The sequence below is a fragment of the Diabrotica virgifera genome, chromosome 10 (assembly GCF_917563875.1).
Source record: "Diabrotica virgifera virgifera chromosome 10, PGI_DIABVI_V3a".
NCBI classification, from domain to species: domain Eukaryota; kingdom Metazoa; phylum Arthropoda; class Insecta; order Coleoptera; family Chrysomelidae; genus Diabrotica; species Diabrotica virgifera.
Window position 1 is genome coordinate 80,029,950 of NC_065452.1, and position 26,178 is coordinate 80,056,127.

The 26,178-nt window shown below is 33.5% G+C and overlaps 1 protein-coding gene across 1 annotated transcript in view; it reads right to left on the bottom strand.

The window, feature by feature from the left end:
* LOC114342541 (uncharacterized) overlaps positions 1-26,178 on the bottom strand; it is a 379,450-nt gene that overhangs the window by 91,556 nt on the left and 261,716 nt on the right. Inside the window, exons 4-7 of the mRNA XM_050663028.1 lie at positions 23,452-23,535; positions 22,946-23,102; positions 22,003-22,123; positions 16,770-16,841 (exon numbers count right to left, since the gene is read on the bottom strand). Of these exons, the coding sequence (XP_050518985.1) occupies positions 16,770-16,841; positions 22,003-22,123; positions 22,946-23,102; positions 23,452-23,535 (434 nt within the window). The remainder of the gene's footprint in view (positions 1-16,769; positions 16,842-22,002; positions 22,124-22,945; positions 23,103-23,451; positions 23,536-26,178) is intronic.

Here is a 26,178-nt window from a genome sequence, read left to right on the forward strand (position 1 = left end):
ATTAACAAAAAATCGATATGAAGAGGCTCCCGAATAATATACTCATAGGTATTCCTAGATCATTTTAAAGATTTTTGCAGTTAGTTTGATCACATTCAAAGAGAAAAAAAAAACTTGAAGAAAAGATAAAAGCACTCCCAAACGCGGAATATGAATGTTATCCCTTTTAGTCAGGAAAAGGAAAAATAACACGGTTTTGGAGAAAAAAAATTGTTGAGCTACCTCTAAAAAATTTTTTTAAGGGTTGGAACTTTCAGGATCTAATTTTTTCATCAAGAGAACGTGAAAAGGTGATTGGGCAAAAGAAAAAAAAAACGATTAATTTTGAACCACTCTACTAATCATGTTAACCTCTGATTTAAATAAAATTCATTTAAGTAATTTGATTTCAATAAAATTTAATTTAAATTTAAATAAAACGGTTGTGCCCATCAGCACCCCAATAATAAAAATGTATAAAAAACGCAAGATATAAAAAATATTTTTCTGCTAATTTTAATATTATATTATTGCCTACTCTTAAGGTACAGTAAATATACAAATAAGAGAATCACCACCTATAAGATAACAAAAATATAACATTTAACTAAGTCTACCTTATCACCTGAACAAAGAAATCCACATGGAACAAAAAACACAGTAAATTTACAAAATAAGCTTTCCAACCCCAACAAAACATGTAGTTACTTTGTGTCCAGAAAAATTGTGCTATGTATACACGACTGATTGTCAAAAAAATATAAGAAGAACACACTTTCATTCTGTATCAATATTCATTTGTTATATTACTCATCAAGACTAGGAATGATTTTCGAAATTTTTCTCATCTGCGTAGAGAAAGTATTCGAATAGAAAGATATGGATGAACTCGACTATATAAATTTTACACGTAGTTTACAGGTCAAGTTTACTTCTCTTCCTACGATAATTTCTGGTAATTTTGGTGCGCATCAAGTGAGCGTGCCGATTATAGGATTTTCAAAGTCATTCCTGATTTTGATAAAGTGTAACAAAAACTTCTCTTTCGTTTATTATAGTATTTCTCTTATTAGTCTCTGAATCTTGTGGAGTCTTCACGTAGACCAAAATTTTCACTTTCTCATAACTGTAACTGAACTACAGTTTTGGTGTATATCACTGATTCCAGTAATACCAGACATCCGTCGCCTTTAACTATGTTATTTTTAATGAAATATATTATTTACGTTTAATATCTCTTTTGATTTTGCGTACTTTGCGTTTTTAATCTTAGTACCCTTGAAAAAGCGAAATGGAAAAAAGGCCAGAATACTAACTGAAGATCTACTAATTAATAACTAAGTAGCATAGAGAAATGTAATTACAAAAATAGACGAAGTTAAAGCCGCATTGTTCAGAATGAAGGCTGGCTGATTCAGGAACATGTCGAGGATGCTGGACATATTCCTGTCGAATTACTGAAGGCAAGAAACTTTTGCCTGTGGAATACCTCTACCAACACAGATGATGCAAAACTGCTGTAAACAGGTAAAGGCAACAGAAGAGATACCAAGTATTATCGATGCCGAAGAGTAAATAATACAATAAGTGGTACAATAAGTTCAATAAAGTAGAATCGGGGAAGATCAAAGTGAATTTATATCAACTGGATCCTGTATCTTATTCATTTTACAACAGATAGCAAAAAGGTTTATAGCAGAAGGAAACGAAAGACATTTGTTAACTTAGAAAAGGCCTATGGCAGTATTCCTGAACAAAGTTATGGGAAGCTTAAAAAGATCTAAACATTGATGCATAAACTGTTGCAGATTATTATAGAAACATATAACTCAGAAACACATTTGCTATGACAAACAATGTTCCATTTTTATTGCTCTTAGTTGTTTTTATTGTATCACAGTCTGTTTAGTCATATATATTTTTCTTTAAAAATAACGAACTCAATGACGATTGGTCACATTACGAGATCTGTTAATATTATAGTCATGCAGATGAGCTAAAGTCATGCGAAAGTGCAAATTTTTAGATTTCCGATTATTTTCGGAGATGCGGCCTGCGCTAAACATATTATAAAAAATATATATACAGTATGTCTCAATGAGAAATACCTAAAATGCAACGTCAAATATGATTTTTAGTATTTTATGAGATGTGTCAAAAAATATATTTCACACAAGTAATTTATTTTCAAAGATGAATCTTCTCTATTGCATTTTCGAGGCTTATAATAACAATAAGCATGCATCATTTCTAATTGGGATTCCTCATTAATAAAAAGTTTTCGATAACATTCGCTATTTTACATTAAACGTATTGTTAAGGTAATCTTCTATGGTTCATATTCGGACATAGGCCTGCCTCTCCCGACTCCTTTCATCGATCTCTATTATAAGCAACATAGTTGATTCCAATTTCTGTATGCCAGAGGTAAAGGGCACTATGTCAATTTTTGTCAATATTGGGATTATACTGCAGTTATAATGAACTTTTAATCGCCTTAATCTCAGGGGAATTTTCTAACAACGACGGGGTTAGACAAGGTGGGGTGCTGAGCCCACTGTTATTTATTTCTGTCATGGATGAAGTTATTAAAAAGTGTTGGAAAAAAACTAAAAAATGCGCTATAGGGTATAGAAATCTGCAGCAAATAAAAATTGAAGCCTGTGCATTTGCTGATGACATTGTATTAGTTGCAAGAACTGAAAAGGCTCTCGTAGATAACATAAGAATCTGGTCTGAAGAACTAGAAAACTACAACTTAATAATAAATATGGAGAAAACTAAAGTAATGACAATAGCCAACAAAGAAGCAACTGTAAATATTGAAATCGAAGGGCAAAAAATCGAGCAAGTAGACCTTTTTAAGTATTTGGGAATAATGTTAGACAACAAAGGTACACAAGAAGATGAAATTGGAAACAGAATAAAATTGGTAACGAGAACTTATTATTCACTGTATAAAAATTTCCTAAACAAAAAAGAAATATCGAGAAAAACCAAAATGACAGTATATAAAACCGTATATATGCCAATTACAATACATGGGGCAGAAAACTGGGTACTTAATGACAGACAAAGAAAAAGATTACAAGCTACAAAAATGAGATACTTAAGAAAAGTGGTGGGAGCAAGAAGATTAGACAAAAGAAGAAACGAAGATATGACATGAATTACAGGTAAAATCGCTCAACGGAAAAGTTGAAGAAAAGAAGTTAAAATGGGCTGGACACATGATAAGAATGAGTGGTGACAGACAAGTGAAAATGACATGGGAGGCCAAAGCAGTGGGTAAAAGCACGAGGGGCATACCAAGGAAAAGCTGGAACACTGGTGTAAACGAAATACTTAAGAAAAGAGGAACATCGTGGCAAGCAAAAGTTTTAGCAGCAGATAGGAAGAAGTGGCGTAAATCTGCAGAGAGTATCATATAAAGGAGGAATCCTCGACACCTATAATGGTAAAAGAGGCAATCGATTATGTATGTATGTATAATGAACTTTTAATTCTCCACACAGAGATATAAAGCACTATGTCCTACTTTATAAAATAACACAGATAAGCACTTTATAAAAAGTATCATGTCACGTTTTGTCCAGAGGCACCATGGTTGAGGGAAGTTACAAAACAAATCCAGTATTAAACAAGCAGGGTAAAATATTACACTTTACCTTGTAATGTTTGTCATGAAGGAGAAACAAATTAAAGTTTAACATTGTATAATGCATTTTTAGTAAACATCTAGTACCATGACCCAAAAGATCTTGAAGAGGTAAACAGCACTATGTACACTCCATTGTGTTTTAATTTTTTTTTATTAAAAATAAATCAAGTTTAGTATAACAATATGTGTTTTAAATAATTCAATTTTGAAAGTTAATAATCTGAAGAATAAATTAGACAAAGGATTGTGACATAATGTGTATTAACATACATCCTGTGAATAAAGAAATACAAAAGTAAACTTAAAACGCTTCTCCTGTAAAATTACAAATTTGTGACATAGTGCCTTTTACCTCTGGCATACAGATTTGTTCCGATATTTTTTTGATGTCATCTCATCATCACAATCAGTGGCGTTACAGCTCTTTATGAGCCAAAGCCTTCTTCAGAACAATCCTCCATTCGCCCATGTCTCTGGCAACTCTTCTCCATGCTCTAATTACAATAGATTTTAAATTATTCCTTAAGCTGTCTTGGTACCTAAGTCTTTTCACTTGTCGGCCTTCTTCGGTCAAAAACTTTTGTGACTATCGCCTGATTACGTGCCCTATTCATATAAGGCGTGCTACCTTAATGAATTTTACGTCAGGTTCTCCAAAACTTCTGTACAATTCAAAGTTGTAACGCCTACGCCACAAACCTTGTTCTTTCATCCCTCCATATATTCTTCTGAGGATTTTTCGCTCGAAACGTTTGAACTGTTCTTGGTCATTCTGTGTAAGTGACCAAGTTTCTGAACCATATGTTAGCGCTGATCTTGTTAGTGTTTTATACACACCCATTACTGTCATCTACCCGGGTCCCGGACAATTGTCCGAAAACAGTTTCTCGAAAGACAATTCCCCGAATGGACAATTTCCCGAATAGACAATTGGCAGATACACAATTGCTCGAAAAGAGAATTGACCGAAAAATATATTTAAATAGTTATTGCTTTATGTAAGTTATTACTGCTTAGATTGTGTTCGACCTAGCTATCTCGTTAATTGATTTATTATTATAAAATATATTTTTTATTCCATGTTCCCTTCACACTTTACTCAGGCTTAGGACTGGCAGCGTACCGCTGACGTGTTTAGAACTTGGAATATACATGCAATTTGTCATTTTTTGAGATTTTTTTTTAATTATTTTTTTGTTTATTTTTTTTGTTAATTTTTTCAAATTTTTTATTTTTTGAATTTTTTTAGTTTATTTTAATTTTTATTGATTTTTTAAAATTTATTTATGCACATATGATCTTTATATGTATTTCCTATACAGGGTGAGGCAAATAAGGGGCCTATTAGAAATATCTCGAGAACTGAAGACAACAGAATCGTGAAAATTCGAATAAAAGGGTTTTGAAGGATGATCTATTAAATGAAAATATTTTCATCTCTTTGCAACTTCCGGTTATACCGGAAGTTGCTTATAACTTCGTTTTTTTTAATGGGACACCCTGTATATTTTTACTTTTTTGGATTCTCTTCAATGTCTTCTTTCTTAAAATATGAGGTTTTGTAATATTATACAGGGTATTTTAAAAGATAATTACGTTTTTTTATCAATTTCGTAGCAAAATTAACACCCTGTAGAATTGTAGTAGTTTGACATCTAAAACTCTACTTACGTTCAAATGATTTTTAATATACTCTACTATTGTTAAGAATCATTAGTATAGCTAAATTTTTAATTTTAGTATACAGGGTTGGTCGAAACTCGGAATGAGTATTTTCTGAGTTTTCTTAAACGGAACACCCTGTATTTTAGTATTGTAATGAAATGATGTTTTATGGTACTTTTTTATTTCTTAAGCATTCCCTATACCTAACTGCTTTAATTTGTGCTTAATTGTTAATCGCACCAACAATCTTAACTACGTAGGTATTTTGATAGCTAAACCATTATTGGTAATTTTAAGGGCCAGTCCGGATTGGTTACTTCGATTTAATGGACTGTAGTAATCGTTAAAATAATACTTTATTAAATCAAATTTACTTGAATACATAAAATCAAACATTTAGTTTTTACAATGCACATGACTTTATTTTTCTTTTGTGAAGGTTAAATCAGAGAGAGTCTTCTTTTTTCTTGCACTGCACGTCGCACGTCAATTCGCGAGAGACAGAGTTGCCACCCCGCACTGGCGCTGTCAATAATATGGAACGCATTGTTGCCACGTCTAACACCTAAGTTAAATTCTAAATTGTACAAAAATATAAACATAATTGTTCATCCTGCCCGCCTTTGAACGGTAACAAGCGTTCAAACAAAAACTAAATAATAGTCAATTTAAATTATACCGTCTTACAGTTTAGTACACAGTTTCTGCTAAAGGTAGTGGACATAGTTTTGAAACACCTCTTTTAAAAGTTCCGTGAGCAGTTTTAATCGTTGCAACTCGCACTACATTGTCTTCACCTGGATGAATTTCATCAACTCTACCTAACTGCCATTTACAAGGTGGAATATTGTCCTGCTTCAGTAATACTAAATCGCCAATCTTAAGTTGAGCCTCAGTGGTTTTCCATTTTCTGCGTTGCTGAAGTTGAGTTAAATATAGTTTATACCATTGCTTCCAAAATCCTTGCAGTAATTTTTGAATCAATTGGAACCTTGATAATTGATTGATCTTCACATCATGGTCAAAGAGTGGGTCTGGTACAGTATTTAATGTAGTTCCAATCAAAAAATGTGAAGGGGTCAAAGGATTATAATCATTAGGATCGGATGAAAGTGCATAGAGTGGGCGGGAGTTTAATGTAGCTTCAACTTGCACAAGAAATGTTAAAAATCCATCATAAGTTAAAATGGTATCTTTAATCACACGATATAAATGAAACTTAACACCCTTTATGTTGCTTTCCCATAGTCCACCAAAATGTGGTGTATTAGGCGGAATAAAATGCCAAGTAATATTTTGACCCGCACAATCACTCAAAATGTCATCATGAATCTGTTGTAAATAATTAAATAGCTGGTTTAATTCTCTTTTTGCTCCTACAAAATTAGAGCCATTGTCTGAGTAAATATGAGATGGCTTTCCCCGTCTTGAAACAAATCTGCGAAGGCCAGCTAAAAAAGCCTCAGTACTTAATGAATTAATAATTTCTAAATGAACTGCCTTTGTTGAGAAGCATATAAACAAACAAATGTAGGCCTTGTATGTTTTACAACCCCTTCCCTTTCTGTCCTTCAAAAGAAAAGGACCAGCATAATCGACGCCTGTAATCGAGAATGGTCTTGAACTTATAACACGTTGTTCAGGTAAATGTCCCATTAATGGCATTATTGCCTTTGGTTTAAATCTATAACAACGAATGCAATTTTTAACTGTAAATTTTGCTAAGGACATTCCTGCAATAATCCAAAATTGTTGACGCACACTAGCTAACAAAAGTTGTGGACCAGCATGTTGTAAATTCAAATGTTCTTGATTGAAAATTAATCTACTTAATATATGACTCTTACTAAGCAAAATAGGATGTTTTCCCTCATAATTTAAAAATGAATTTTTAAGACGTCCCCCAACCCTTAATATACCTTTATCGTCTACAAAGGGGGTCAATGATAACAATCTACTTGTTGAAGGAATAGACTTATTATTTTTCAATAAGTTAATCTCATTGGAAAAACACTCTTCTTGGGCTAATTTTACTAAGAACATCTTACTGTTGTAATATTCACTTGCGGAAATTACACCCACACATTTCTTACCTCTAGAAGCCCGTTTCAAATTAGAAATAAACCTCAAACAATAAGCAAAAGTTCTAATTAACTTATTCAAATTTGAAAATCGATCAAAAATTAAACATAAATCATTTTTTACACAAGTAAAAACTTTTACATTGTTTCTTATTTCTGGAACCTCCTTAATGGTAGGCAAATCACGAAATTTTGGTTTAACAAAATCTGTCGACAAAAATGATGGACCACTAAACCACATCTGACAATGTTGTAATTGATCTGGTAAAATTCCGCGACTACCAACGTCTGCAGGATTTTGCGCAGATGCTATATAATTCCAATGCTCTATATTAGATTCATTTTGAATCTCTGCTATTCTATTTCCGACAAACACCTGCAGTCTTGCTGGAGGTATATGTAACCAATGCAGCACAATCTGCGAATCACACCAATAAAATATATCATGTTTAAATGTAACTGATTTCGTAACAGTTTTCATTAATCGAACCAGCAGCACACTAGCGCACAGTTCTAATCGGGGAATAGTTAAAATCTTTAATGGAGCTACCTTAGTTTTAGCACATAGTAACTTTACACTTATATTACCATTTGAATCAATACATCTGACATAAATAACAGCACAATAAGCATTCTTAGAGGCATCACTAAAACCGTGAAGCTCTATTAGAATCGGGTTATCAACTAAAACAAATCTAGGAACCTTCAGATCATTCAATGACGGAAGTTTTGAATGGAATTGTTTCCATTTAGAACACAACTCTGGAGGAACCTCTGAATCCCAATCAATCTTTAGAGACCAAAGTGTCTGAATAATAATTTTCACCATGATTACACAACAACTGGCGAGCCCCATAGGATCATAAATCTTTGAAATTACGGAAAGTATTGAACGTTTAGTAATTGAATCAGTCTTGACAATATCTACTTGAAAACTGAAAACATCCAATTCACTAGACCATTGAACTCCTAATGTTTTAACTGAATCATAATTTCCAAGAGTTAATACACGAAGTGAATCAGAATGATCTTGAAAATGATTTAAAATAGTTTCATTGTTGGATGTCCATTTTCGTAAATCAAAATGAGCTGATCTCAAAATTTGAACTATCTGATCACAAACTTCCATAGCATCAATTTCGTTTGAAAATCCGGTAATTAAATCGTCTACATACATATCCCTGTAAATAATTTCACATGCCCTAGGAAAACTTTCCTTGTTCTCCAATGCTAATTGTCGTATACACCGCATTGCCAAAAATGGTGCACTCGATGTACCATAAGTTACTGTGTTTAATTTATAGGTTAAAATTGGATCAGATGGATTTTCTCTCCATACAATCTTTTGCATTGACCTGTCATCTGCATGCAAGAGAATCATTCTGTACATTTTACTTATATCCGAAATCACTGCCACCTTATGCTGCCTAAATCGCAATAAAATTCCTATAATATCATTTTGTATTGCTGGGCCAGCATACTGAATGTCATTCAGCGATCTTCCATTACTGGATGGTGAAGACCCATCAAATACAACCCTTAGTTTAGTCGTTAGACTTTCACTTTTAATCACCCCATGATGCGGCAAAAAATAAGATGCCTCTGAATCTGAATTATCTAAGGTCATATGACCTAAATCCTTGTATGCATTCATAAATTCAATATAATCCCTTTTAAAATTGAAATCCCTTTGAAACCTTTTCTCAAGGTTTAGTAATCTTTTAATCGCCATAGGTTTAGAATCACCTAAATCTAAAGGACCTTTCTTCCAAGGAACCTTTACTATAAATTGCCCATTATCTGCTCTAGACACATTTTTCTGAAAATGCTCTTCGCAAAAATTATCTTCTTCAGATTCTATAGGTACATCCATTGGCTCTTCAAGAGACCAAAATCTTTGTAATTGTTTATCTAAATCGTTTTCGGATAATTGAACTGAGAAATGACATTTAACACTTTGTGAGGGATTTGAAATCTTTCCAGTCACAATATATCCAAATACTGTGTTCTGAAGCATAGGTAAATTTTTTCCAAGCCTAATCTGCCCATCTAAAATAACATCCCAGAATAAACTAGCATCTATTAAAATATCAATCTTATCATAAACATTAAATGATTCATCAGCAAGCACAAGATTAGATGGTATGTTCCACTTAGAAATATCAAAAGTATATGCAGGTAAATTATCTGTTATCTTGGGAACTACTAAACAGTCAAAAATTGACGAAAAATCATTAAATCTCGATTTAATCTGAACCCTACATTTTTTATTTAAGGAGGTTGAAGAATTGTTAATGCCTGTCACACAAATCCTAGTGTTTTCTGTTTTTAAATTTAATTTTTTGCAAAATTCTTCGCTAATGAAACAAGATTGGCTCCCAGAGTCCAAAATTGCTCTAGCTATATGACAGTTACCCAAATGGTCAACAACCTTAATATTAGCCGTACTCAACAAGACTAAACTCCTAGCAGATTCAATTTCCCTTTTATTTTGCAAAGCTAAAATCTCATTACTAGATTGTTTTAAATTACTTTCAATATCAGTCAGCTGATTTGAGAATAACGAGCTAACATTACTTACCCCGTCTGCTACACTTTTTTGCTGTAAATCTATATTTTCAATTGAACTTGAATCCGCATGCTTGTTTTCATGCAATAGGGAACTATGTTTACGTTTACAAATTTTACAACCAAATCTTTGACATTTTGAATTAAAATGGCCTATGCATAAACAGTTACTGCATAATTTTAATTTTTTAATCTGAGCCCACCTATCATTTATGGATAATTTGAGAAACTTTTCACAATTGTATATCATGTGATCCTGTTTACAAAAATTACAACTCTTTCCTGCATTATTTACCACCAATGAACGTGATAAGTTTTTATTTCTATTATCAGACTTATTTTGACTAACTTGTTGATTTAAATCTAATGTCTCCAAAAAATCAGCACGTTTTTTCAGAAATTCAAAGAGTTCATCTAATCGGGGCATATTATTATCACCCTTAATCAATTCCCATTCACGAGAAGTAACTTTGTCCAATTTTAATGAAATTATATGAATAATTATTGCATCCCAATGTTCTGTAGGCAATTCAAGACTTTTAAGTGCATATAAATGTTTCTTTACCGTATCAATTAAAGTTCGTATACCACTTGCCGATTCCTTTGCTAAATTTTGAATATTAAACAGAGCTTTAATATGATTATCCACTAACATTCGTTTATTATTGTATCTGTTACACAAAGTTTCCCACGCATACATATAATTCTGTGGAGAAAAATCTAAATCCTGAATAATACTTATAGCTTCATCCGTTAAACTTGACTTTAGGTAATGGTATTTTTGAATGTCTGAAAGAGTTTTGTTATTATGAATTAAAGCCTCATAAGTATTTTTATACTCTAACCATCTTAAATAGTCTGAATTGAATGAAGGGAGTCTTATTGGAGGTAATCGAATCCCTTCCAATCCACAAGCACCTTGTACTGTTTCCCTTTGTTCCACCCTGGCCGTAGAACTAAAATCACCTGACTCCTGACTAAAATACCACTTTTTTGAGATACATTTAGCAATTGACATATATCTCCGGTATTTATCATCGAAATTCTTTCTTTTTTCAAACTCATCATCGATTACATCGTCAGCACAATTTAATTCTATCGATTCCTGAACAGAGTTAAACTCTTTTCTACTATCTTCAATATCTTCAACATTGATTTCTAGTTCAGAAATCTTCTGTTCAGTTAAATCATTAATCGATTCCAATGGTTCTATAAATTCTACGAAGCTTTCTAATCTTTTTAAAATTAACGCTCGTTTTTTGTACAACTGCTTAACTTCTGCTGCTTTTAAAGTCCTCATATTGTCAATGAAGAATGGATTAACTACTTTTTATATAAATCAAAACCCAATATCAATATCAATTAAATATTTAAATTTGTACGAACATAAAGAGCAATTATGCACCTCAAACTGTATTTACTGGCAATCAATTACAATAGACAAATTCCAGAACAATTGCAGGTTAAATATACCTTGTAATCTTTGTTATAATCTACTTAGTATTAACTAAAAATACCTTACATAAAAGCCCAATCATAAAAATACATCTATAAATCAACAAATCCCAAAAAATATACTTATTCACACGACAATAATTAATTATTTATGCCGTAAATCAATCAAATTCCAATTAATGAAATACCTAATCAGCAAATCAAATAGTCACATGAATTAAATTCATAAATCTAAACACCGGTATACTGTATACTTTTGCAAATCAAAACTACACCAAGATAATCAGGAATTGTAAAAAAATAGGAAAAGACTCACATTTATTTCTCCTCAAATCAATGCTATCACTGTACCCTGTACCGCTTCTTGGCTAAAATCAGGAACCATCACCACTCACCACGTGCAATCAACAAGTTTATTCTTGAATACCGCTTATAGGTTTTTAATACATCCGGCTCGAAGGACCAAAAATGGTTACTTCGATTTAATGGACTGTAGTAATCGTTAAAATAATACTTTATTAAATCAAATTTACTTGAATACATAAAATCAAACATTTAGTTTTTACAATGCACATGACTTCATTTTTCTTTTGTGAAGGTTAAATCAGAGAGAGTCTTCTTTTTTCTTGCACTGCACGTCGCACGTCAATTCGCGAGAGACAGAGTTGCCACCCCGCACTGGCGCTGTCAATAATATGGAACGCATTGTTGCCACGTCTAACACCTAAGTTAAATTCTAAATTGTACAAAAATATAAACATAATTGTTCACGGATTAATATGTATTTATTTCTGAAAAATTATTTGGGATTGAGTATTTTCACGGCCAACCTAATAAAATTTTAGGTATTTTTTGTTGCAATTAATGTTTAGCTTGATTCACCAATAACTCACAAATTAAAGCAGTTAGGTATAGGGAATGCTTAAGAAATAAAAAAGTACTATAAAATGTCATTTCACTACAATACAAAAATACAGGGTGTTCCATTTAAGAAGACTCAGAAAATACTCATTCCGAGTTTCGACCAACCCTGTATACTAAAATTAAAAATTTAGCTATACTAATGATTCTTAACAATAGTAGAGTATATTAAAAATCATTTGAACGTAAGTAGAGTTTTAGATGTCAAACTACTACAATTCTACAGGGTGTTAATTTTGTTTCGAAATTAATAAAAAAACGTAATTATCTTTTAAAATACCCTGTATAATATTACAAAACCTCATATTTTAAGAAAGAAGACATCGAAGAGAATCCAAAAATGTAAAAATATACAGGGTGTCCCATTTAAAAAAACGAAGTTATAACCGGAAGTTGCACAGAGATGAAAATTTTTTCAAAAAAAAAAGCCTATGCAGTCTCTGATGAACCTCTAACAAGAGTTGAAATCGTCGATAAGGGTGCTGGCTGCACTCTCTGGTCTGAGTAAAAATTAAGACAGTTTTGGTTTCGCACCGCAACTGAATGAATAAAAATGGTATACATTTTTATTTTTATATTAGTATTACTCCTATAGAGTAACTAGATCCATTTTCCGTTGGAACTTTACCACGCTGCAGACGGGGGTTGTGAATTGCATAGTGTAGAATTCCTTCCCTTTAGTCTTCACTGCAGCATCCATTTGGCTTGCATATTGTAGAAGCCTTGAAGGTTGTCACCAGGAAATGGGCCAATAAAGTTTTTCAATTAAAAATCTTTTAAAAATATTTAATTTACAAATATTTTTATTAGGTTGAAAAACTTAGTCTTTTATTTAGCAGACGCCGCTAGGCACCTACTACCATCTCGTCAGTTGCGGTGGATGGATATGTCGAAGATTTTTACCTGGGCCAGAGAAAAGCAGCCTATGCAGTCTCTGATGAACCTCTAACAAGAGGTGAAATCGTCGATAAGAGTGCTGGCTGCACTCTCTGATCTGAGTAAAAATTAAGACAGTTTTGGTTTCGCACCGCAACTGAATGAATAAAAATGGTATACATTTTTATTTTTATATTAGTATTACTCCTATAGAGTAACTAGGTCCATTTTCCGTTGGAACTTTACCACGTTGCAGACGGGGGTTGTGAATTGCATAGTGTAGAATTCCTTCCCTTTAGTCTTCACTGCAGCATCCATTTGGCTTGCATATTGTAGAAGCCTTGGAGGTTATCACCAGGAAATGGGCCAATAAAGTTTTTCAATTAAAAATCTTTTAAAAATATTTAATTTACAAATATTTTTATTAGGTTGAAAAACTTAGTCTTTTATTTAGCAGATGCCGCTAGGCACCTACTACCATCTCGTCAGTTGCGGTGGGAGATGGATAAGATTTTTACCTGGGCCAGAGAAAAGCAGCCTATGCAGTCTCTGATGAACCTCTAACAAGAGGTGAAATCGTCGATAAGGGTGCTGGCTGCACTCTCTGATCTGAGTAAAAATTAAGACAGTTTTGGTTTCGCACCGCAACTGAATGAATAAAAATGGTATACATTTTTATTTTTTATTTTTGAAAATATTTTCATTTAATAGATCATCCTTCAAAACCCCTTTATTCCAATTTTCATGATTCTGTTGCCTTTAGTTCTCGAGATATTTCTAATAGGCCAGTTATCTGCCTCACCCTATATACTAATACGATAAATTATGTGCTATTCTCCGCAAGAATTCGTAAGTGTTCGCAGGGTCGTAATTGTTTACCAGACTTGCAATCCGCTCTGCACAATCTCTGTATTTTTTATGTGTAGGAGGACATTCCAAGTCTCCTATATACTGTTCAATTTGAAGTTCATGTAAGCTCTGCTCCAGCTCAATGCCTTTAATGAATCTCCGAATGTTTGGATGATCTGCGGAAATCTGTTGGTTCAAACCCTCGATGCCATCCTTCTATGGAATTGTTTGTTTTTGGTAAACTTTCTTGGACCCCATTATAACAATTTCACAGATCATGTGAAAATAAGGTCAAACGACATTGTCTACCTCTTTGTGGACGCCCGATCCAGGTATCTTCAAAATAATCAATTACTGACTGGGCTTCTGCTGTCAACACATCTTGCTCGCAAATCGTTTCAAATGCCTCCACTACGTCTGCAGTAGGAACTAATGCTAAGGCCGCCAATAATTGGAGCTTTAAAGCAAAATCTGAATCAGTTTCATATCTTCTTTTTTAACCGTGTGACTGGATTCTTCTAAAGAGACATTGAGTGAAATAAAAAAAGCACCCACGATGTCTTGAGTCGGGATATTCTTGTCTTATAGCACTTATCATACTTTGGATGTTTATTCCAAGTTCTAAACACGCCAGCGGTACAAGTCTGAAGGGAACATGGAATAAAAAAATAGATATTATAATAATAGATTAATTAAGGACATAGCTAAGTCGAACACAATCTAAGCAGTAATAACTATTTAAATAGCACGTAAGTTACCGTATTAGTATAAGAAATACATATAAAGCAATAACTATTTAAATATATTTTTCGGTCAATTCTCTTTTCGTGCAATTGTTTATCTGCCAATTGTCTATTAGGGTAATTGTCCATTCGGGGAATTGTACATTCGGGGAATTGTCCATTCGCGGAACTGCTTTCGGGGATTTGTCTTTCGGGAAACTGTTTTCGGGCAATTGTCCTAGATCCCATCTATCCATCGCATATGTGGTCTTCCTCTTGGTCGTAATGGTTGTCTAGCTTTGTAAGGTCTCCTATGTTGTATTGTGGAGTTTCAACGTTGGTGTTTTTGTCTAGCAGTATGGACTGCGAAGCTCCATTTGAGTTTGGCAATTTTTATTATGATATCCTCGACTTTTGTTTTTTATATTACCCAGTCGTTCATCTTTCTATCTGACAGTCGTACACCACACATTGCTCTTTTCATTGTCCTTGCTATTGTGGCTAGTTTATTCATACTTGCCTTGATTAGGGTCCAGGTTTGATATCCATATACAATGATAGGAAGGATGCACTGGTTGAAATTGTGCTCCTAAGTATTGAGGTATTTTGCGGTTCTTAATAAGATCAAAGATCCAACTGATTTTCCAAATCCTGCCCGTTGAAGCTCTTATAGGTTGTGAATGTATTTGCCATTTTCTTCCACTGTAAGGTCTTTCTTTGTACATGTCCGTACCATATAAGCTGTCTTACATCATCATTTCTAATTCTCTCCATTGTGAATATTCTCAAGGATCGTCTAAACACATCCATCTCTGTCGACTCGAGTTTTCTTGTGTTATTTCCCGTGATTCTTCATATCTCTGAATACTAGGTAAGACCATTTTTGACCACTGTTGTATTAAATTCACTAGCCGGATGGTTTCTGTTTCAGCTCCTATTGGAAGATCTTCATTATTCGAAGAATTACCTTTCGAAGAAAAACGACTACCTTTTAGCCTTTTTCAGTGGCCCAAAGATGTGGAAAGAGCAAGGTGATAAATCGGGACTATAGGGCGGATGCTCTAATATCCTTCATTTCTTTCGTTGTAGATTTTACTTCACTACTTTTGCAACATGAAGACAAGCATTGTCGTGCAGAAGAATGACACCATGTGAGAGGTTCCCTGGATGTTTTCGTCTTAGTGCTTTATGGAGCTTTAAAGTTTGATTGTAGTAGTTTTGTGAAGAGTAGCCTTTTTTCTTAAAACATAATGAAAATTTTCCATATTGTTCGAACTTAGTAAATAAGACATACTGTATATATATATATATATATATATATATATATATATATATATATATATATATATTATATATTTTATATTAATTTTTTTACACATTTCGTGTAGCACAAACGAAAGAAAATAATAATTAATACATTTTTTCCGAGCATGGCCATCAGAGTAGAGAGCACGTGACAGAAAACAATAATTAATGCATTGTTTTGTGCATGGCCATCAGAGTAGATGACACCTTTGTACGCTTGCCACTTATGTGGGAAAATATCTAGAGACGTTTTGTTGGTCTTCGTATTTGATTTTGTATACTACTCGTACCTGACGAGACCAAAAGAGGTCAAAGTATCATCATGGTATGGTGTTGTTAATCAATTTAAATGCGAAGACTAACAAAATCGTGCTCCTACGTCATATACTGCCTTAAATATACACACATATTATGTATATAAAGGTATATTTGTGAAGTTTAATAAAGGTGGTTTAATTGAAAACATTCAAACAAATTACGTATTAGTCATGCCTGATGCTAGCAAAATTAGACTGGACCATAAAAAGAAAAAAGTCTGCGACAAGTTTATTTACATCCCTTGTAGGATACCTCACACAATGCTGAAGGAAAGTCCTTCACATAGAATGCTTGCTGCCAAAAAAACATTAATAGCCTCCTGTAAGCAGGTTTATGACACAAAAACTGATGGCTTTTTAGTTTACTCACTTGATCATATATTTGTACGGTCTCGTACCATTTGTACGATTTTTGTCACCTTTCATTTTAAGTCTGGGTCTCCTGTGATTGTAGTAAAAAATCTAATTAAATACTATGAAATCGTTAATCGCTAAACAAAAATATACATTAAAAAGGCTTTGAAAAGTTTCTGTCTCGTCGATCTGTACTTAATTTTTTATGATCTATTTTCGACTATATTCGAAATTTATTTTAAATGTCTTTAATCTGAAAAATATAATGCTAAGATTGATAATACAGGGAAAGATAAGGGGAGGGAGGAGTACAGGAAGGAGAGTGTCATGATTGGAAAAGTTAAGGAACTGGTTTAAATGCAGTTCAATAGAACTATTCAGAGCAGCAGTAGATAGTGCCGATGATATCAAGCCTCCGATAGGGAGACGGCTTAAAGAAGAAGAGGAATCTGAATATACTGTACACGATGCTAATATTCAATTGATTTAGAATAAGGAACTTTTAAAGTGCGTATAGTTTGACGATATTTTGTTATAATGAATTGGTTTAGGGGTTTATAGACCATTTGAAATATTTATCTATGATTTCTTTTGAAGCGTAACAACAGCACTAGTGTCCATGTTTACTTTTGTTGTATTTATGACCATTTTCCTCAATTTTTTCCTTCAAACGCACCAATGCTACTATAAAATATTCTCTATTAATAGTTCTTCGTTTCTCAAGTTCTTCGGTAAAAACATTCCTTGTGGATCTCAAAATAGGGAAGCCAAAATCTAACGTGACAATTTCACTTCTATGTGAAGCATTGGCTTTTCTAGAAATTTGCCTTGGGGGTTCGGAATTTCCATTGAAACACCAACCAAAAGATAAACCCAAACTACCCCCCCTAGATCCACCACTGATGTGAAGTGGAATGGAACCAGCATGAAACATTAATGGATAATGAAAGACTAGCCCGAATAACAAGATATTTAAGACTAACATAAGAAGAAGAAAATGCAGAGCTTGGGCGACGAAAGCGTTCAAGCATGTATTGTGCCTGGACGATAGAGGCTACAGCAACTAAGCATACCACTACTTAAAAATTGTTTAAGATAGGTTTAAAAAACCTATCGGTTATAACCTAAAATTGGTATTTTTAGTCCGCAATAATCGGTTTCTCCGATTGCTTGGCCAGGTTATAACCGGTTTTTTTATTTTTAAAGTAATAACCGGTGAAAAACCGGATAAGTTACCTCTGAAAAAAATAATGAATTGAGAGAAAAAATAGGGAAATTTTTCGCTCGCCCCGTGCGCGCGATGGAGAAATTTTAAGCTCACCGAAACCGAAACAGATTTGACAACACTGATGACTGATCTCTTTTTTCGATCCCAATTGGCTAGTTCCAACTTCCAGTTCCCCCTTCCACATTCCACCACAGTACCCAGTACCCAATACACGCCGACCCTGTTTATATATTCTTTCGATAGAATCGATATCGAGAATATTGATATCGATTTGAATATGAGTATCGCAAACTAAAGTGCAATGTAAATTAACATTGTAACCTATTGGGTATTGGCTATTGATTAAAAAACCGAACACCGGTTTTGGAATAACCGGTTTTTTTGACCGGTTATAACCAATACATTAAACCGTAAAAAAGCGGTATAACTGAAAACCGGTGTTTTGTCAACTACCGTCATCCCTAGTGCCGAGAGTTGAATGAGGTATATATTATAGGAGGAGGAGAATGATGAGAAAATTAAAACATTTAGTATGCTTAAAACAAAGTGCAATTTAGTGCACAAAATGGAATCAACATGAGAATCTTGAAAGTAGACAACCATACATACGAATATGCCTCCACTTTTCCCTACCTAGGCTCAATAATAAATGACAACAACACCAGTCAAGAAATGCAAGTACGGATTCTTAGCGGTAGTAAGTGCTTTTATTCATACAAAGACTAAATGAAAAGCAAGTTACTGAATCGTGTGTCTAAGTTTAGATTCTACAAAATACTAATTAGACTAGTGGTCACAAATGGATGTGAAACGTGGACCCTCTCAACCACTAATGAAAATCAACTGAGAATATTTGAGCGCAAAATACTAAGGAAGATATGTGGACCAACCCATTGCAGCGATGGTTCGTGGAGAATTAAAATGAACCACGAGCTGGATGAACTAATACTCTAAAAGTAATCCACAGATGGAAGCCCCAAGGAAATAGAACAAGAGGAAGGCCCCGTAAAAGATGGATAGACGGCGACGTAGAGGGGGATCTTAAAACCATGAACATCAGGGAGTGGCGAAGGAAAGTATCCGACAAGGCCTAATAAAAGAACATTGTTAAGCAGGTAAAGACCTGTTGTACATCATCTACAACAGCGACATCACTAACCAAAATATCCCAGGTACTCGGCTGTTTCTCTATGCAGACGACACGACTCTGCTCTCAACAACCTCTCGATACAACCCACGACTCCTCTTCAGAAGAGCCCAGGCTCTGTTGGACGGCGTCGGCGAATGGTGTTGTAAGTGGAGAGTCACGCTGAACGCGAACAAAACAACAACAATTGTGTTTCGCGCCCCTTCTGTGTCAAATAGAATCATACGTAATGAAGACGACCAATATCCTCTGAGTCTGTTGGGAGAAAGGCTTGTTGTTAGCCCGACTGCGAACTATTTGGGAGTACTGTTTACCAGGACTCTCAACTGGGACGCAGATCTAAAGGCAACTTTAGATAGGGTAAGGAACAGGGCCAGACTTCTCAACGCTCTCTCGGGAAAAATTGGCAAGACACACAAGAAGACTCTCATTCACACTTACAAGACCTTTATTCGACCCGTCATGGAGTACAAATCATGTATCTACTCTCTTTGCTCAAGACAAAAACAAGAGAGGTTGTTGAGGACAGAGCGTAGAGTCTTGCGTAGATGTAACTATGAGCACTGGCGATATCCCCCAAACGAAATCCATAACATCTCGAACACCCCCAAAATCACCGAGAGAATAAACTCTCTGAACAGGAACTTCACAATCAAAGTAATCAACGGCCCCCCTTCCGACACACAAGAATCTCTCAAATGTTCCTGTTCATCTTCCGGCCACGTACTCCACCGAAAGCCCAAACGCAAAAAGATTCATGTACCGTCCGCTCTAATGCAAACATGCATTGACGAACTCCCGGTGGAGTACGAAAACATCCTTGAGGCTACCCCGTTAGCCTACCGTACCCACCTCTAACATTTCCTCTTCCCTACCCCGAACAGGGAGAAGTTGGTTTTTTGCGGTTTCCCAACTTCATTGCACAATTATACCTGTTCGTCCCAAGAAAATAGCCGCAACTATTTTCTCCACTCGAACGCACACTGTCCACGCTGCGCTCAAAGCCACCTCCTGACCGCCGACGAGGGACGCAGGTTCGCCTGTCGTTGTACAATGGTTTCTAGGGAGACTGGTCGAGAGCAAAGCACGGACAGTACACGTAAATGTCTATGGAACCAACAACAATCCATCAAACTTTCTTCTCTGTTGACTTCTAGCCTTCTGGACACCACCGTCCGGCATAACCCAGGATCCAAGAACACCAGGACACGGCGCTTGCCCCAGTGTGTTTTTCGGACTGTTTGCTTTTGCTGCCAACACTAAACATTCACCTCAAACCCTGAAGAGGACAAAATCCTAAACGGGGAAGCACATTGTACGCATTTCTTCTAAGCATTTTTTCTAGACAAGCAAATCAAACAATGAGATGATGGCAGGTAAAGACTCACAAAGGGTTGTAGCGCCACTAGAAGATGTTTAAAACATATTTATATTTATCTTGGTTTTTATTTTATAGATGTACTTGCATTATATTTTACTCTGTAATTCTTATAGAATATTTAAATGCGATATGAGTATTTTTTATAATAAAACAGAAACAGAAACTTTTTAAAAACCTAACCTTCTTCTTCTAAATTATTGATCCATGAAAATATTTTCCGTAAATTTCTTGGGATCGTGTGCACAGTAATTATTTCTGAACGTTAAAGCTGCATAGAAATACAATGCTTTTCAAAACAATCTATTGTTTACTAAACAACCTAGTGATTAGCAGATCAATATACCTATTGTTATATTGAAATTCTATCTTTGATTTATTTGCGCGAAGTGAATTTTATTATATAGTAGGCAGACAAATCATAACAGACATGTATTAAAGTAGTATTAAAAATTTCCAAGTAATCGTTAATTACGTAAAATGAGTAACGACAGAATTTTAGAAAAAGTCTTAAAAAACTTATCAGCTGTGAGAGATATTTATTCAAAGAAATTATAGAATAGGTCATATTTGTCTATTTCGATAAATTCATACAATATATTTGATAGACAATTTTACTCTTGTACGTAGGTCCCTACTTATACATAAAAAATCTTTCAGTCTTCAAGTTACAGAGACCTGGACAAATAAGTGAGAAATCAAGTACAAAAAGCAAAATAGACTGGCAGGATGCCTTAATAACACTATATGGCGAAACTGGCATATTAATACTGAAATGAAGTCAAGAATTTATAAAGCCAGTGTAAGACCAATAATGGCATATGCATCAGAAACAAGACCCGATACAGCCACAACACAAAGACTACTGGAAACGAACAGAGATGAGAGTACTGAGATGAATTACAGGAAATACGCTAAAATTTGCAGTAAAAATTCTCTAGTAGTTTTCGATATATTGGAAAAAATTGATTTTCATTTTGTAACTTCAAAGGGCTGTAACTTTTTTTATGTGCACATTTGTACTAAGGTAAGTTAGGTTCAATCGAACTATTTTTGGTCGCAGAATATGTGATTTAATTTATGACCTGTCTTTTTCTTACACTCTTTATTTTTTGTAAACATTTAATATACAATAATTATTATATAGTATACAATAAACCAGCTTTAACGTCACAGAAATAAATACATTGTGTGTTTTTATAATTTCTAACAGTTTAGTGTAACTCTATTTTTAATAATTACTAATAAATCTATATGTACAAATTAAATACCCCCCAATAAATACATTAATTTATTATAAACATACAAAACGAAAGTTTTTTCATTATGGAAGAATTTTTGCAAATTAACTGTAATAATACAACTATTATAACAAATGTTATAATACAACTTCCAAATCTAACAAAATTAGGTGACACGTAATAAAAATACTCTTGTTAAGTTGTGTTACTCCACAAAAAAAAAACATAGCTTTATGTTAAAAGAAAATTACTTACGTGGACTTAAAATCCAATCTATATTGAGTCATTAAATAATTCTGGGGGGCTGTCCATGAGCAAACCAATTTTTCATAATTCACAGATACACAGGCAAAGTCTGTAATCAATTGGGGCGGAACTGAAAAAAAAAAAACAATCTTATAAGAATACCACCAAAAAGAAAACAAAAATGAATAATTATGATTATAAAGAATGTTGGCATTTCGAAATATATACAGTGCGCGTACGTTAGATTAAAGTTACAATTAAAACTGCCATTACAAACAGTTCTTAAAGTTTTAAAGAAATAATAAATTATTTAAAAAATAATAATACTTTAAAACTATTTGACATATACTGTCATACTTGGCAGAAAGTGTAGGTACTGTACACCCTACTAAATTATGTTAAATATTCGTTTCTGTCTATTACCAGAGGCGTACGACACGGGATAGTGAATGGTTGACTCTTCCCAAATTCGACGCCACTGACGGAACTTCTATTTTAGCATAATGTTTAGATTCTCCAATACTTTCTATGTATATAATATACTCTTCATTCGTAACGATACAATCATTAGTTTTAGAGATATTTGAAGTTAAAAACGAAGGGGCATAATACTTTAGCCAAAATTACTGTGCCGTTTTATTTTTAACTTCAGATATCTCGAAAACTAATGACTTTATCGTTACGATCATAATATCATTTACATAAAAAGAATTGCAGAAACGAAAAATTGAACTAAAATAGCAATTCCGCCAGTGGCGTAGAATTTGGGGTCAATCAATGACTTTCCCCGTCTTACGCCTCTGGTAGTGGCCAGAAACATTTGCGTAACATAATTTAGTAGGGTGTAGGGTGTACAGTACCTACACTTGCTTTCAAGTATGACAAGGATATTATGTCAAACGGTTTTAAAATACTGGGTATAATAAGAAATAAGAAATGCCGCTTTACTTACCCCCAACTCCAACAACGTTAGTGCAAGCAGCCTTTTGAATTGTGGAATCGCGTGTTGTTTCGTTGAAAAAACAGCCATAGAAATCTCTTATAGTTTTCTCAGGCTTTGGAATGATGAGTCGGATACTGCGCTCGTCTAAAATTTGTATTCTTGGTGCCTGAAATATAGATCAATTGTGATTATAACGAATACAAACATATTTAATTTCAAGCTCCGAACCAAAGGAGTGTGTTGAGGCGCGCTTCACTAATTTACCAATTTAAACGTCGGCAAAGATAGATAGAAAATATATAATAGTGAAAGGAAAGAGAGCACAGTTGGCACCCCACAGTACTGTAAAATTTCATATCCAATTTCATATGCAAAAATTTAAAAATAAAAATCGATCGGTTTCGAGATTTTATTCCAAAATCGCCCATTTATGAATAAATGAATTTCTTCCATAATTTTGAAACTCTCTGTATTAATTAAATTAAACAGTTTAGTAAAATTAATCATACACTTACAGTTTCATCATTTACATCAACCTCATCAAATGGAGTTATAGTAGATCTATCATAGATCATTTTTGGCCAGTAGGAATTGGAAACCTAGAAAAAAAAGACAACACATTACCATGGAGAATTATATTATACCTAAGTACTAAACATTATAACAGTATCCGCTACTTTCACAAAAATCCCAAAATTTGTAGTTGAGTCGAATAAGCTTTCCACGTATAAATTGCTTCAATTAGTCCACATTACTTCACAATCATTTCATTTACTTTATTTTTGTATTTTTATTACCCAAAATAATATTCATTAAAATATTAATATTGTAAAAAAGTTTAAGTTTTTAATCTAATAGGACAGCGGTTCTCAATCTGTGGTACATATCATTATTTGCGGTGGTACACAAAACGCAAAACTGTCAAAATCACCACTATTACAGTTAATTAGATTACCTATCTAGATAGGTAGTTATTTCAGTTAGGTGGTACCAAAAATATTAAAAAAAGTATTTTGTGGTAAATGACTCAAAAAATTTGAGAACCACTGTTAGGGCTTACAATACCGAGCCAAAATCTCAATACCGGTATTTGGTATTTAAAAGTTCAAATACCGGGATTCCGGTATTAAAACCGGAATTATGAATAAAAAATATAAGTATTTATACTATCCTCAGTTGTTATATCGACTTGTTATTAAATAATATATGAAACCTATTACATTTTGTTTTGAAATGAGTAGATGTTGTTTATAATATTACATAGAGAGTAGGAATATAGATACAAAAAATGTGCAAATAGAAAAACTATATATTTGATTTTAGGATAAATTTAGCATATAATAGGATAGTACTTTTACTTATAAAATTTGCTATTTGTAAATTAATTTAACTTTAATAGTCATTTATGATATAAGTGTTAAAAGTACACGTTTAAGGCACGCACGTGAAAGTTTCGATAGCGATAGCGATAGCGAGTTCTGCAATTCACATGAGTGCCTTAAAAATGTACTTTTTAACACGCATATCATTAATACAAAGATTAACTTACTGTGACTTATATTTAATATAGATTACTATGTATTTAGACCGCTATATATTTTCAATTATTATAAATAATTCAAAAAATAAGTGACCCTAATTTATACACCACAATACAAAAAAAAAATGAAAAATAGATCTGAAAATGTAAAAACAATTTTGACTAATAAATCTTACGGCTTATTTATAAAATAAAGTAGTCTAATTTTAAATATTTAAGTATTTTTATATAACTCATTTTATTTACATATTTGTATAGACGAGATTTAATAATTTCGTTGTAAAACTGATATAACCCTTCGGCTTAAATTAACGACATTCGCACTTTTAGAAAGCGCTATACTTGAGTTGTATGTGTAATAAACGTGTTTAATAAATATTTTTTCTACGAGCGTTCAAAAATGTCTACTTTCGCGCACGCATTTTAGTTTAGAAAGTTTCACTTTTCCGCACGCGTGTTACTTTTCCGCACGCGGTTTTTACTTTTCCGCACGCGTGTTAATTTAGGTATGTTAATATGGCCTTAAAGTAATTATAATACATGCAATAAACTAATATTTAAATATTATTTACTAATTCATTTCAAATATATCTTATTGTGTTCCTGTTTTAATGAAATTAACGCGACAATTCAATGAAATAAAATTATTTTGACTTAATATTCGAAAGTCAAATCGGTAGACAATAACAGTCGTTTTGAATCATCGTCATGGAAACCAAGATCGTCGTCATGCTAACTAATTATATTGAAAGTTTGGTTTGACAACCTTGTCAAAGAATTAAATTGTGTATGTATTTTTATATTAATTAAATTAATTGATTAAGATTTGGTAATTTTTTAAAGACTCTTAGAAAAAATATTGTTCCTAACTCTTTCAGAAAGTCTCTTTTCCGCACTCGACTGCTTGCCGAACTCCCGCTTCGCGTCGTTCGGCAAACTTCAGTCGCGTGCGGAAAAGAATGACTTTCTGCACTTGTTAGGAAAATAACTATTTTACAATGATATTGTTTGCTAATCTTCAAAAATAATTTCTTGTAATAGCAAAAAATATTTTAGAAGAAAGTTTATTGTGCATCAATTCACTTTTTATAAATTAATAATACCGAAATACCGGTATTTTTATTGTAAATACCGGTATCGAATACCGGACAAAAATCGTCCGGGATTCCGGTATTCGGGATCCCGGAATCCCGGTATTGTAAGCCCTAACCACTGTAATAGGACATAACATGTGCGTTGAGTCCACTGCTATTCTCAGTAGTACTGGATGAAGCAATAAAGAAAGTGAGAAAACTAATAATTAGGATACTGGCAAATGAAACAGACTCAACTATCGGAGCTACTATTTGCAGACGATATAGTATTGATAGCAGAAAACAGAGAAGACTTACAGAACAATCTTTAAATCCTAGAAGAAGAACTATTAAACATAAATACGAAAATTAATACAGAGAAAACAAAAATAATGATAATTTCAAATACGAGGAAGACACACGAAATTAATAGAGTTATACGGGAAACAACTAGAGCAAGTGGAATATTTTAAGTACCTAGGAGTAATAATCGAATCAAATGGTAAACAAGACATGGAAATAAACGAGAGAATGGGACGAACAGGAGCTTATTTAACACTATGAAAACAACATTTTTGGGTAAAAAAGAGATACCGGAGAAAGTAAAAACGGCAGTCGTTAGATCAGTA